Here is a 14,574-nt window from a genome sequence, read left to right on the forward strand (position 1 = left end):
TCACCTCTGTCTCACAGTTAATTCTGAGGATATGTGTTGTTGCAACAACATTTGCATCTATTGAAAGAAACCAAGTTTCAGATAATACACACTAAGCCCATGCTAGAAGAGTGAGCTGTCAGAGGTGAGGTGTCATTATGGTGGACATCACCTGAGCTGATCATCTACCACCAGAAAATGCTTCCTTCCCAAACTAGCAATGATGCTAAGCCTGCCAGCCATTGTCCTGGGCACTGTGTCATCTTGCTGGTCGCTACTGGCAAGAGATCTGTAACTGGCAGTGCAGGTACCGCTGTAGGCAATGCACACAGCCTGACATTGTAAGAGCGGGATACCTTGGACTCAGACTGTGGGACCCGCCATGAATTGCTTTCCGGGGGTCCTGCAGGTGTTTGACCTCCTGGAGGTATTGCACACACTATCTCTATCATTGCATGCGAGTACACAAGTTCCATTTACCTAGAAATATCTTTTATTTCTACATTCTACGCCGACCATCAGCAGCGCAGTGATTGGATGATGAAGATGTGACATACCTTTGATAAACTCGGCCAGGGAGACCTGTTCCTTTGGATCTGGTTTATTTTTAATGGCATCCATCAGTCCGGGTTTGCTGTCCTCTGCGCCCTCACTGGTGACCTGCTAAAAAAAAAAAAAAATATGAATACATGACAATGTGTGGATTTTTCTCATTGGGTTAAAAATAATAAAAAATTAGCAGCCATTCAAGCGTAGAAATCTTAGATAAAAGGAGAATGTCAAGGTTATTTATCATTACTGGCGGCATCAAGTCCTCCACAAAGGCCACATTACAGAACATCAGTGATTCTAACAAACGGGAGTCTGAGAGAAATGCATTAGAGGGAAATTATAATGGGCTTGGGTCTGCTTTATTTGTTACAGATTAAATTAAAATATATGAAAAAAAAAAAAAGGGGGTCGCTGACTCTTTATTATAAAAACTGCTGCATATGCATGTTTGGGGTTGCAGGGCATTTCTCAGCATGTCAGGAAATGTTCCCAACATGCAAAGATCTGATTGAGGAGGGGAGCAGAGCCATGGCCCCCCCGGGTCAATTTGCAGAGTAAAGTTCCTCTCTATTTCTAATAAATAAAGGAAGACATTGGGCTCAATTTGGAAAAATTCAATTCCTTATTTTAACCATGTGACTGTCATTTTTTAAATCTCATTGGACTGATAACTTTCCATTTAAGCCTATTTCTGACATTTGTTGCTTACAAGTTAAAATCCGTATTTTTTGCTAGAAAATTACTTAGAACTCCCAAACATTTTATATATATATATATATAGCAGAGACCCTAGAGAATAAAATGGTGATTGTTGAAATATTTTATGTCACGCGGCATTCGCGCATCAGTCTTTCAAACGCACTTTTTTTTGGGAAAAAAGACACTTTCATGAATTAAAAAAAATAAATAAATAAACAGTAAGTAACAGTCAAACCTCCCAACTTTTTGAGATGGGAATGAGGGACACCTATCAGCAAAAGTATGCAGGCATAGGACACGCCCCTTGCCACGCCCCCTTAAAGGAGCATTGTATAAAAAACAAGATTGGTTAAAACCACAAGTGCTTTTTTTACCACTACTATTCCTTTATATTGGTTTTTGGAGTTTATAAATGCAGCAATTTAGAAACCAGATGAAAGGTTTAGCGCTGCAAAACACTTTTTGATAGATAAAAAGTGCATTTTATAGACATCTATATAGATCAGACCAAAATGAGGGACAAATGAGGAGGAATGAGGGACAGAGGGACATGGCTCCAAATCAGGGACAGTTGGGAGCTATGGTAAAGTTAGCCCAATTTTTTTGTATGATACGAAATATGATGTTACGCTGAGTAAATAGATACCTAAGATATCACGCTTTGAAATTGCGCACACTCGTGGAATGGCGACAAACTACGGTACTTAAAAATCTCCATAGGCGATGTTTTAAAAAGAAATTAACGGTTACCAGGTTAGAGTAAGAGCCCTTTCACACTGACAGCGTGGGGGCGTCGGCGGCGCTTTACCATTAGTTTTAGAGGCACTTTTTGGCCCACTAGCGGGGCGCTTTTAACCCCCACTAGCGGCCGAATAAAGGGTTAAAAGCGCCCGGAAAGCTCTGCTGCCGAGGCGCTTTGGCGGTGCTGCCCATTGAATTCAATGGGCAGGGACGCTTTAGAAGTGGTGTATACAAGCTGCTTGCAGGACTTTTTTCGATGTCCTGCCAGCGTAGCGCCCCAGTGTGAGAACACTTGGGCTTTTACACTGGGATTGCAGATGAGGCATTTTTCAGGTTCTTTACAGGCACTACTTTTAGCGCTAAAGCGCCTGAAAAACGCCTCCAGTGTGAAAGGGGTCTTATAGAGGAGGTATTTTGGTAGAATTATTGCTCTCACTCTAACGATTACGGCGATACCTCACATGTGTGATTTGAACACCGTTTACATGCGCGGGCGCGACTTACGCATGCGTTTTCTTTGCTGTGCGAGCTCGCGGGGATGGGGGCACTTTTTCCTTTCTTTACATTATCACTTAAGAAAATTTTAAAAGTTCTGATCACTTTTATTGCTGTCACAAGGAATATAAACATCCCTTGTGACAGTAATAGGGGGTGACAGGTACTCTTTATGAAGAGATCGGGGGGTCTAAAAGACCCCAAATCCCTCCTTTTGTACTTCAAAGGATTCAGATGGCCAAAAACGGCGATTCTGAATACTGTCATTTTTTTTTAAATCGGTGCCATTGGCAGCCGAGTAAACCGGAAGTGGTGTTGTGACGTCGCTTCCGTGTTTTTACACAGGAGAATGGATCGAAGCCGTTTCTGGCTTTGTTTCAGTTTCACTCTAGCCGGCGGAAGTTCCGGATCGTGGATCGGGTCTCCCGGTGGGACTAGGGTTGCCACCTGTCCAGGATTCACCTGGACAGTTCGGGTTTTGAATCATGTGTCCGGGTTTCTGTCCAGCTGAAACCCGGACACATTATTCAGATCAGGCTGTGGCTCCCCAAGTAACCGAGATAGTCATACACATCTGTTGCCGCCCTGGAGCTGTGAGGCAGCTGTTTGTGGGCAGGTTTGGGTGATGTCAGCAAGAGCAATTTGGCCACACCCACTGTTTGCCAAGGCGCGATCTGTACGCTAAATTACTACTCTCCTTGGGGCACCCAAATGTGTCCCAGGTCTTTTATAATCCTATAGTGTTCACTGCAAAAAAAAATGCCCTGTGCTGCAAAAGTGTTCGGGTTTGGCTTGAAGAAAAGGTGGCAACCCTAGGTGGGACGGAAGGCCCATGAAGAGCAGCGGAAGGCGGCGGGAGAGGCTGGGGGGGGGACGTCCCCTCCCGCTCCTTTAGAATAACAGTTGAGCGGCTTTTAGCCACATCGCTTCTTATCCCTAAAGAGCCGACCGCTCACTCTAAAAAACGGTACCGGGGTGATGTCACCCTGGTATAACCCCTTATAGCCGAGGCCGCATGTGTGCGTACAGTCGATGCTAAGGGGTTAAAAAAAATCTAGAATCCTTATTCCAGGGGGTTAGCTTTGTGAACTGAGCCTGTTATGTGTAAAAAATATTAGCAGGGACAAAATTGGAGTTTATAGGTGCAAGCAATCAATGAAAATTGATATTACAAAAAAATATAATTTTATTAGATAAGTATAAAAAAGAAAGACAATTGATATAAAAAATAAAGCTCAGTGGTCACTATACAAAAGAATGGTTGCCTCTACATATTTCACCACAATCGTGGCTTCTTCTGGAGCTTTTGTAGGACTTTATTACATTACCACTAAAACACAAAACATGAAAACAATGAAATTATAATGTGATAAAAATACAAAAAGAATAATAAAGACCTGATTGTTTTTGTTATTGTTTTTGTATTTTTATCACTTATAATTTCATTGTTTTTATGTTTTGTGTTTTAGTGGTAATGTAATAAGGTCCTACAAAAGCTCCCGAAGAAGCCACGTTTGTGGTGAAACACGTAGAGGCAACCAGGGGCGTTGCTAGGTCTACAAAAGATCTGGGGCTAGAGCCCATAGCAGCGTAGTAAAGAAAGTCATGTGCTTGGGCGGGCATACACATGTATATACAGTAATATATGTGTGTGTGTGTGTGTGTGTATATCCCCAGAGAGCCCCCCGCTTACATCACAGTCCCCAGAGAGGCCCCCTTACATCAGGGTCCCCAGAGAGCCCCCCCTTACATCAGGGTTCCCAGAAAGCCTCCCCCTTGCATCAGGGTCCCCAGAGAGCCTCCCTCTTGCATCAGGGTCCCCAGAGAGCCTCCCCCTTAAAATCAGGGTCCCCAAAGAGCCCCCCCTTACATCAGGGTCCCCAGAGAGCTTCCTCCTTACATCAGGGTCCCCAGAGAGCCTCCTCCTTGCATCAGGGTCTCCAGTGAGCCTTCTCCTTGCATCAGGGTCCCCAGAGAGCCTCCCCTTGCATCAGGGTCCCCAGAGAGCTTCCTCCTTACATCAGGGTCCCCAGAGAGCCTCCTCCTTGCATCAGGGTCCCCAGAGAGCCTCCCTTTGCATCAGGGTCCCCAGAGAGCCTCCCCCTTGCATCAGGGTCCCGAGAGAGCCTCCCCTTAAAATCAGGGTCCCCAAAGAGCCTCCCCCTTAAAATCAGGGTCCCCAGAGAACCCCCCCTTGCATCAGGGTGCCCAGAGAGCCTCCCCCTTAAAATGAGGGTCCCCAGAGAGCCTCCCCCTTAAAATGAGGGTCCCCAGAGAGCCTCCCCTTTAGCATCAGGGTCCCTAGAGAGCCCCCCACTTACATCATGGTCCCCAGAGAGCCTCCCGTCCCCTTGGGAACCCCTGCAGAGACTCGGGCTATGGGCCCCAGATTCAGGGCTATAGCCCCAAAAGCCACCCCCTAGCGACGCCACTGGAGTCATTATTTTGTATAGCGACCACTGAGCTTTATTGTGCTCTTTTTTTTATATTAATTGTCTTTCTTTTTATACTTATCTAATAAAATTATATATTTTTGTAATATCAATTTTCATTGACTGCTTGCACCTCTAAACTCCAATGTTGTCCCTGATAATATTTTTGAATCTTACGAAGGTGGTGTATATGATGAAATCTCCAACCTCAAATGCCAAATGTATATTTGAGCCTATTATGTGTAGAGCTGTGATATGTTTTTTTTTTTTTTTCTAATCATTAATCCAGAGAGTACTATTTGTACTCAGGTAATATAGTGCTTTATGAGGCTATTGTGACATGACACGGCTCTATATATATCTGCTATCTTGGCGGGTTTCTATATCTCAGCTTTGGAATGTTTCCAGCATTGTGTGTGAATTCCGGGACTCTCCGGTATCCATTCTACCCTGTCTTTTATAAAAGACTTGGAATGCGTAGAAGGGGATTTCTGTACAGAAAAACAAAAAAAGGCTCAGCAGTAATGCACATCAGATATGAGCGCTAAAAACAGCAACTTAACTACATAAGTGATACAAAACATTTATACGAGACCTTCTTCAAAGGTAACAATCACATAAAAGGATTAAACCCAAGAACAGAAATGTAACATTGTAGCTCACCCGTCCTAACCCTTGGTTCACATCTATGCGTGCACGTGTTTGCGCACCCGTGTAGGGCCGCCCATTCATTTCAATGAGCTGCCCTACCTGCAAGAAACAGTTGAGGAAAGCGGAAAAATACCGAAGTGTTATCTTACTGCCATTGATGTTGATGTAAATAATCTGGTTCCCGGGCATGCAGCTTCTACACCCCCTGGGGGGCCTGTTGCTATGCAGTCCCTCGAAATCTGCCTCCTTCATCACCTCGGCTCCTGACGTCACTTCCCTCGGCGCCTCCGCTCGCTACTGCTCCTGAGAGATGTGTGTCATCATTTCCCAGGAGGCAGTGGGCAGCACAGAGGGCTAGGTTGCCATAACAACAGGGCGGGCACTTCCACCGCCGCCGCCCGTTGTTATGGCAACCTGTATACTTTACAGCGCCGCTAGGGCGCATTACTGCGCATGTGCAACAACGGGGCGGTGCATGCTGGTCGCTCAGCTGCATTGTATTCCGGAACTAAATGCTTGCGGGCTTCACATGCCCACAAGCAAAATGAGAACGGCCAGGAAGAAATTTTATAACTTCGTTTTTTAAACGAAACCGGGCATCGGGGGATATCGAGTGTTACATTGAAATGATATAAACTTAAGAATTGTTTAAAAAAAAAAAAATGTCAATTATCGTTGGAACTCCGCTTTAAGTGATTAAAGTAATACTAAAGCTTTGCTTTCGTTTTTTTCTAAAATAACATGTTATGCTTACCTGCTCTGTGCAGGGGTATTGCACAGAGCAGCCTGGATCCCTTTTTCTCGGGTCCCACACCTAGCGCTCCTGGCCCTCCGCTCCTGCCTAGTGCCGCTTGCTCTGGGGGCACCCATGCAGGCGCGTTTCCGCTGCCGGGCTTCTGTGTTTCCATTCGCATGTAGCTGCAGCTCGGCCCCGCCACCTCCATCTCCTGATTGGTTCACTGACTGTGATTGACAGCAGTGGGAGCCGTTGGCTCCCGCTGCTGCCAAAAGCCAAACAGGAGTGTGAGTCCACAGAAAGCCAAGGCTCACATGGACATCGCTGGATCGAGCGGGGGCTCAGGTAAGTATTAGGGAGGGGGTTGGGGGGCTGCTGCACACAGAAAGTTTTTTTACCTTCATGCATGTGTCTTTACAACCACTTTAAAACCAAAAATCAATCATAAAGGGAATGTCAAAATTACTATAGAAAAATGAGAACATGAGCGCAGAACAATATCGTTTCAAAAAAGAGAGAATAGGAGAAAAAAAAAAAAAAAACAATGATAATAATAATAATAATAATAATTAGTATTATTAAATGATTTGTTAAGCTAATCAGAATGAACACAAATTGAGTAAAAAACTGGGTAAAATATCTTGAGATATATACAGTATCTAACAAAAGTGAGTACACCCCTCACATTTTTGTAAATATTTTATTCTATCTTTTCATGTGACAACACTGAAGAAATGACACTTGTCTACAATGTAAAGTAGTGAGTGTATAGCTTGTATAACAGTGTAAATTTGTTGTCCCCTCAAAATAACTCAACACACAGCCATTAATGTCTAAACCGCTGGCAACAAAAGTGAGTACACCCCTAGGTGAAAATGTCCAAATTGGGCCCAATTTGCCATTTTCCCTCCCCGGTGTCACGTGACTCGTTAGTGTTACAAGGTCTCAGGTGTGAATGGGGAGCAGGTGTGTTAAATTTGGTTTTATCGCTCTCACTCTCTCATACTGGTCACTGGAAGTTCAACATGGCACCTCATGGCAAAGACCTCTCTGAGGATCTGAAAAAAAAGAATTGTTGCTCTACATAAAGATGGCCTAAACCAGGGATCCTCAAACTACGGCCCTCCAGCTGTTGCAGAACTACACATCCCATGAGGCATTGTGAAACTCTGACGTTCACAGACATGATGGGAATTGTAGTTCCTGAACAACTAGAGGGCCGTAGTTTGAAGACCTCTGGCCTAGACTATAAAAAGATTGCCAAGACCCAGAAACTGAACTGCAGCATGGTGGCCAAGACCATACAGCGGTTTAACTGGACAGGTTCCACTCAGAACAGGCCTCGCCATGGTCAACCAAAGAAGTTGAGTGCACATGCTCAGCGTCATATCCAGAGGTTGTCTTTGGGAAAGAGACACGTGAGTGCTGCCAGCATTGCTGCAGAGGTTGAAGGGGTGGGGGAGTCAGCCTGTCAGTGCTCAGACCATACGCTGCACACTGCATCAAATTGGTCTACATGGCTGTTGTCCCAGAAGGAAGCCTCTTCTAAAAATGATGCACAAGAAAGCCCGCAAACAGTTTGCTGAAGACAAGCAGACTAAGGACATGGATTACTGGAACCATGTCCTGTGGTCTGATGAGACCAAGATAAACTTATTTGGTTCAGATGGTGTCAAGCGTGTGTGGCAGCAACCAGGTGAGGAGTACAAAGACAAGTGTGTCTTGCCTACAGTCAAGCATGGTGGTGGGAGTGTCATGGTCTGGGGCTGCATGAGTGCTGCCGGCACTGGGGAGCTACAGATCATTGAGGGAACCATGAATGCCAACATGTACTGTGACAAACTGAAGGAGAGCATGATCCCCTCCCTTCAGAGACTGGACCGTAGGGCAGTATTCCAACATGATAACGACCCCAAACACACCTCCAAGACGACCACTGCCTTGCTAAAGAAGCTGAGGGTAAAGGTGATGGACTGGTCAAGCCTGTCTCCAGACCTAAACCCTATTGAGCATCTGTGGGACATCCTCAAAACGGAAGGTGGATGAGCGCATGGTCTCTAACATCCACCAGCTTGGTGATGTCGTCATGGAGGAGTGGAAGAGGACTCCAGTGGCAACCTGTGAAGCTCTGGTGAACTTCATGCCCAAGAGGGTTAAGGCAGTGCTGGAAAATAATGGTGGCCACACAAAATATTGACACTTTGGGCCCAATTTGGACATTTTCACTTAGGGGTGTACTCACTTTTGTTGCCAGCGGTTTAGACATTAATGGCTGTGTGTTGAGTTATTTTGAGGGGACAGCAAATTTACACTGTTATACAAGCTGTACACTCACTACTTTAAAATGTTTACAAAAATATGAGGGGTGTACTTACTTTTGTGAGATACTGTATTACCCATTTTTTTTTTATTCTGTTTATGATCACATATCACCCTTAACCCTGCTAACAGCTGAATGTAAAAAAAAAATTGAAAAAAAGGGCTAGGGGTCCCTCTAATGCATACCAGGCTCTCCGGTCTGGTATGGACTTTCAGGGAAACCCCACGCCAAATTAAAAAAAAATGGCGTGGTCGCCCCCCAATCAATACCAGACTGGCAGGTCAGGAAAGGGAGGGGATGAGCAAGCACCACCCCTTCCCTTCTGAACAATACTATGCCCTCAACATGGGGGGGGATCTGCCTCTGTCCCTGACCTCTCCCTCACAACCCTGGGCAGTGGTTGTGGGGGTCTGCGGGTGGGGGGCTTATTGGAATCTGGAAGCCCCCTTTAAAGGAGGGGGCCCCCAGATCCCAGCCCTTCCATGTGAATGAGTATGGGGTATATTGTACCCCTACTCATTCACCAAAAAAGTGTCAAAAAGAAATAAAAACAGACTTTTTTTGGCATTTCCTTTATTAAAAAAAAAAAACAATGTCCCCCTGATGTAGATCCATCGTCAAACACCCCCACCCCCATGAGACCCTCATGCCATTTTTGTCACAACTTTTTATTGCTGCCAATTTTTTTTTTTTACGTCTAGCTGACAGCTGATGAGTTATCCATTGTTAGGGACGTAGCAGCCGGCTTCCCGGCCCGCTTCTTAACAACCAGCTAATGCTAAAGACGCCGGTGGCCGCTGGTCGCTCCAAAAATTTTAATCTGAACCGCATCTGGGGCCCCCAGATCCTGCCCCCCCACTATTTGAATGAGTATGGGGTAAACAGTACCCCTACTCATTCACCAAAAACAAAATGTGTAGTGCAAAAAAAAAAGACATTAGACAGTTTCTGAAAAGTCCTTTATTAAAAAAAAAATTAAAAAAATGTCCCCCAGTGTAGATCCATTGTCAATCACGATGCCGCCACACCGCTGGAACTAGAAAAAAAAAAAGCCTGTTTGCGCCAAAAGCTCTCGCCATCTGACAGTTCCTAAATAACAAAGGGGTGGGACCACCCAGGGACATCACCAGGTGACCCCACCCTTTGTGACATCATCGATCCAGCATGCCCCTGGGTCAGCCCCCCTGCCCCAAAGCATCCTTCCCCCATGTTGAGGGCATGTTGCTGGTATGGTTCAGGAAGCGGGAGGGGGTAGCCTGGCCCCCAGTAGGCTGTTTTTGTTTTCAGACTGATAAGGATGGGCGAACGGTCCGGCCCTAGCATCAGTTCTGGCCGAACATTTGGCCATTCGCCGAACACCCAAATTTGCAGGGTGTTCACCGAGCACTGCACAGTGCATTCTGCACCCAAAGCTTTGCCCAATCAGTGCGCAGTGTAAGCTGGTTGCTAAGGAGTGTGGCCGGGAAGCCAGCCGTAGTGTCCTTAACAGCCTACGAGTCATCAGCTGTCAATGGGTTTCCCCCGCTGACAGCTGGACAATTAAAAAAATAGGAGTGGCAGCTAAAAGATAAAGAAAAAAAATGTGGGGTCTGGTATGGACTGTAGGGGGGGGGGGGGGGGGGGGAGTCATTTTAAATGTGATTTGACTTGTTTTTTTGTCATTTTTGCGGAAGCATGTTCTATACATGGTACAGATTACAGATGCGCCACTTTACAGGCACATTAAAGGGACCCCACCAAGCACGATAGTTAAAGGAATTTTTGATTTTTATCGTTTCACTTTAAGCATAATTAAAATCACTGCTGCTGCAAAAATGATAGTTTTAAAAAAGATATATATACACATTGCTACATGTCCCCAGGGCAGTACCCAGACCCCCGTACCCCTTTTATGGCCAATTACTTGCATATAAGCCTTCAAAATGGGCACTTCTGATTTTTCCTGTTCAGCTCCCATAGACTTCAATGGGGTTCACCGTTCGGGTTAGAACACTGTTTTGGAGTTCTGCTATAAACCAAATGGGGGGGGGGGGGGGGGGTTGTTCTGCCCATCCTTACTCTCTGAATGCAGCTGTACAGATTATATAGAAAGGGGGGGAGGAAGACTCGTTCAGCTGTGTGTATAATCAGAACTTTAGCTATTGAACTATATAACCAACTCTTTATTTTAAGTGAAGCAGTTAGGAATAGCCTAGTGAATATGTAAAAAGGAACATAATGCCGTGTACACACGGGTGGACTTTTCGACCGGACTGGTCCGACGGACGAATCCGTCGGACGATCCGACCGTGTGTGGGCTTCATCGGACCTGCAGCGGACTTTTTCGGTCGAAAATCAGGCGGACTTTAGATTTGGAACATGTTTCAAATCTTTCCGACGGACTCGAGTCCGGTCGAAAAATCCGCTCATCTGTATGCTAGTCCGACGGACGAAAACCCACGCTAGGGCAGCTATTGGCTATCAACTTCCTTATTTTAGTCCGGTCGTACGTCATCACATACGAATCTGTCGGACTTTGGTGTGATCGTGTGTAGGCAAGTCCGTTCATTCGAAAGTCCGTCGGAAGTCCGTCGAAAGTCCGTCGGAAAGACCGTCGGAACCTTTGATGCCAAAAAGTCCGCCCGTGTGTATAGGGCATTAGGCTCCGCTTCCTGGATGGAAATAACAAGAGTAAAAGATCTGTGACACAAGCATGCAGGTCACATGGAGCGTAGGAGTATGACTGTAGAGAGAGGAGGACGTCACTTACCAGACTTTGTGGCCAACCTCATCCTTTCCAGGAGACATTGTGACATGACAGATGAGAGTACACTTTCAACTCATCTCACTGCAAATTTATTTTTGTAAACTGATAAAGTGCAGCTTTGTTTTCGGGATTGGATGACAATTGGATGATTGTTATTTTTAAAATTGGGAAGTGCGGAGTCCACCCGTCACCCAACTTCCTCTTCCCGGCCATCTGTCCTCCACTGCCACGAGCCCAGACGTCTTGTGTAACCTGTGTGTACTGCATGGAAGACATGAATGTACTACATATCGGGGGGGTGCAGGTGACCCGACCGACCAAAAACTTGGGGTGGGGGTGCCGCCGGCCCACCGGGGGGGGATTGGTTGTTTTCAACCCCCCCCCAAAAAAAAACATCAGCTGCCACTATATAAATGTATAATAGTGTGTGACTGGGGGGGGGACATTAGAGTGTAAGCTCCTCTGGTACAGAGACTGATGTGATTGGCTCAGTGTTCTCTGTACAGCACTACGGTATATGTCAGAGCTATAAAAAAAAAGATTGTGGGTGGCCAAAAATATATATTTAAACTGCTGCCCCTACTAATACAGCCACCTAAGTGGAGTACTGTATAGGGTTAAATAGATTGAGACGGTAGGTGTGGTTTATGATATCACCGGTTAGAGTGCGGTATTGGAGCACTCAGATTTTTGGTATCACATTGCCTTTAGAACAGCGCCACAGCTTATGTCAGAGCTATACATATAGACACAGTGCCTTGAAAAAGTATTCATACCCCTTGAAATGTTCCACATTTTGTTATGTTACAACCAAATATGTAAATGTATTTTATTGGGATTTTATGTGATAGACCAACACAAAGTGGCACATAATTCTGAAGTGGAAGGAAAATGATAAATGGTTTTCAACATTTTTTACAGATAAATATCTGAAAAGTGTGTGTGTGTGTGGGGGGGGGGGCATTTGTATTCCACCTCCTTTACTCTGATACCCCTAACTAAAATCTAGAGGAACCAATTGCCTTCAGAAGTCACCTAATTAGTAAATAGAGTCCACCTGTGTGTAATTTAATCTCAGTATAACTACAGCTGTTATGTGAAGCCCTCAGAGGTTTGTTAGATAACCTTAGTGAACAAACAGCATCATGAAGACCAAGGAACACACCAGACAGGTCAGGGATAAAGTTGTGGAGAAGTTTAAAGCAGTGTTAGGTTATAAAAAAATCTCCCAAGCTTTGAACATCTCACGGAGCTCTGTTCAATCCATCATCCGAAAATGGAAACAGTATGGTACAACTACAAACCTACCAAGACATGGCCGTCCACCTAAACTGACCGGCCGGGCAAGGAGAACATTCATCAGAGAAGAGCCAAGAGGTCCATGGTAACTCTGGAGGAGCTGCAGAGATCCACAGCACAGGTGGGAGAATCTGTCCACAGGACAACTATTAGTCGTGTTCTCCACAAATCTGACCTTTATGGAAGAGTGACAAGAAGAAAGACATTGGTGAAAGAAAGTCATAAGAAGTCCCGTTTGCAGTTTGCGAGAAGCCATGTGGGGGACACAGCAAACATGTGGAAGAAGGTGCTCTGGTCAGATGAGACCAAAATTGAACTTTTTGGCCTAAAAGCAAAACGCTGTGTGGGGGGAAAACTAACACTGCATATCACCCTGAACACACCATCCCCACTGTGAAACATGGTGGTGGCAGCATCATGTTGTGGGGATGATTTTCTTTAGCAGAGACAGGGAAGCTGGTCAGAGTTGGTGAGAAGATGGATGGAGCCAAATACAGGGCAATCTTAGAAAATAAGAAAGAAAACCTATTATACCCTGTACACACGGTCAGACATTGTTCGGACATTCCGACAACAAAATCCATGGATTTTTTCTGACGGATGTTGGCTCCAACTTGTCTTGCATACACACGGTCACACAAAGTTGTCGTAAAAAATCCGATCGTTCTGAACGCAGTGACGTAAAACACGTACGTCGGGACTATAAATGGGGCAGTAGCCAATAGCTTTCATCTCTTCATTTATTCTGAGCATGCGTGGCACTTTGTGCGTCGGATTTGTGTACACACGATCGGAATTTCCAACAACGGATTTTGTTGTCGTAAAATTTTATAGCAAGCTCTCAAACTTTGTGTGTCAGAAAATCCGATGGAAAATGTGTGATGGAGCCCACACATGGTCGTAATTTCCGACAACAAGGTCCTATCACACATTTTCCATCGGAAAATCCGACCGTGTGTACGCGGCATTAGAGTCTGCAAAAGACTTTGAGACTGAGGTGGAGGTTCACCTTCCAGGACAACAACCCTAAACATACAGCCAGAGCTACAATGGAATGGTTTAGATCAAAGCATATTCATGTGTTAGAATGGCCCAGTCACAGTCCAGACCTAAACCCAATTGAGAAACTGTGGAAAGACTTGAAAATTGCTGATCACAGACGCTCTCCATCCAATCTGACAGAGCTTGAGATATTTTGCAAAGAAGAATGGGCAAAAATGTCCCTCTCTAGATGTGCAAAGCTGGTAGAGACATCCCCAAAAAGACTTTCAGCTGTAATTGCAGAGAAAGGTGGTTCTACAAAGTATTGACTCAGGGGGTCGCCATACAAATGTACCCCCCACACTTTTCACATATTTTACCTGTAAAAAATTTGGAAAACCATTTATCATTTTCCTTCCACTTCACAATTATGTGCCGCTTTGTGTTGGTCTATCACATAAAATCCCAATAAAATAGGTTTACGTTTTTGGTTGTAACATGACAAGATGTAGAAAATTAAGGGGTATGAATACTTTTTCAAGGTACTGTATGTATAATAACAGATGACATATTGTTTACTGTTACAAGCAGAAGTCATTTTTTTTTTTTTTGGCGGATCAGCAGTAAAAGTTCCACCAAATTCAGCAAAACTCTCAGACCGCAGATTCTCAGGACTGGAAGAAGATTGCGTTACACAATAAAATGTTATTTAGAGATCACATGACTTCAGGAGGACGCAATGTGCCAGACAGATAAACCTGAATACTTGAGGAAGCGATAGGGTGGGAGTTGATGGTCTATTACCTGTATAATGGGAGGACTGGAGACTTTTTATAGTTTACTTTAGATATGTGAATGGGATCAGCGAAAGAAAAATAATGTTATCTATGTGTGCTAAAGTGTATCCAAACCCAAGAACACAACGTACTATATAGTATCCTAC

The 14,574-nt window shown here is 44.8% G+C and overlaps 1 protein-coding gene across 5 annotated transcripts in view; it reads right to left on the bottom strand.

Annotated features, from left to right (window-relative positions):
- The window catches only part of SLCO2B1 (solute carrier organic anion transporter family member 2B1), a 151,961-nt gene that overhangs the window by 30,572 nt on the left and 106,815 nt on the right, over window positions 1-14,574 (bottom strand). For 4 of the 5 annotated variants that reach the window (XM_073612562.1, XM_073612567.1, XM_073612566.1 and 1 more), the window contains exon 8: window positions 537-642. In XM_073612562.1, the coding sequence (XP_073468663.1) occupies window positions 537-642 (106 nt within the window). The remainder of the gene's footprint in view (window positions 1-536; window positions 643-14,574) is intronic. The other variant, XM_073612564.1, reaches the window with a different exon arrangement.

The sequence above is a fragment of the Aquarana catesbeiana genome, linkage group LG02 (genome assembly GCF_042186555.1).
Source record: "Aquarana catesbeiana isolate 2022-GZ linkage group LG02, ASM4218655v1, whole genome shotgun sequence".
Taxonomy (NCBI): Eukaryota; Metazoa; Chordata; class Amphibia; order Anura; family Ranidae; genus Aquarana; species Aquarana catesbeiana.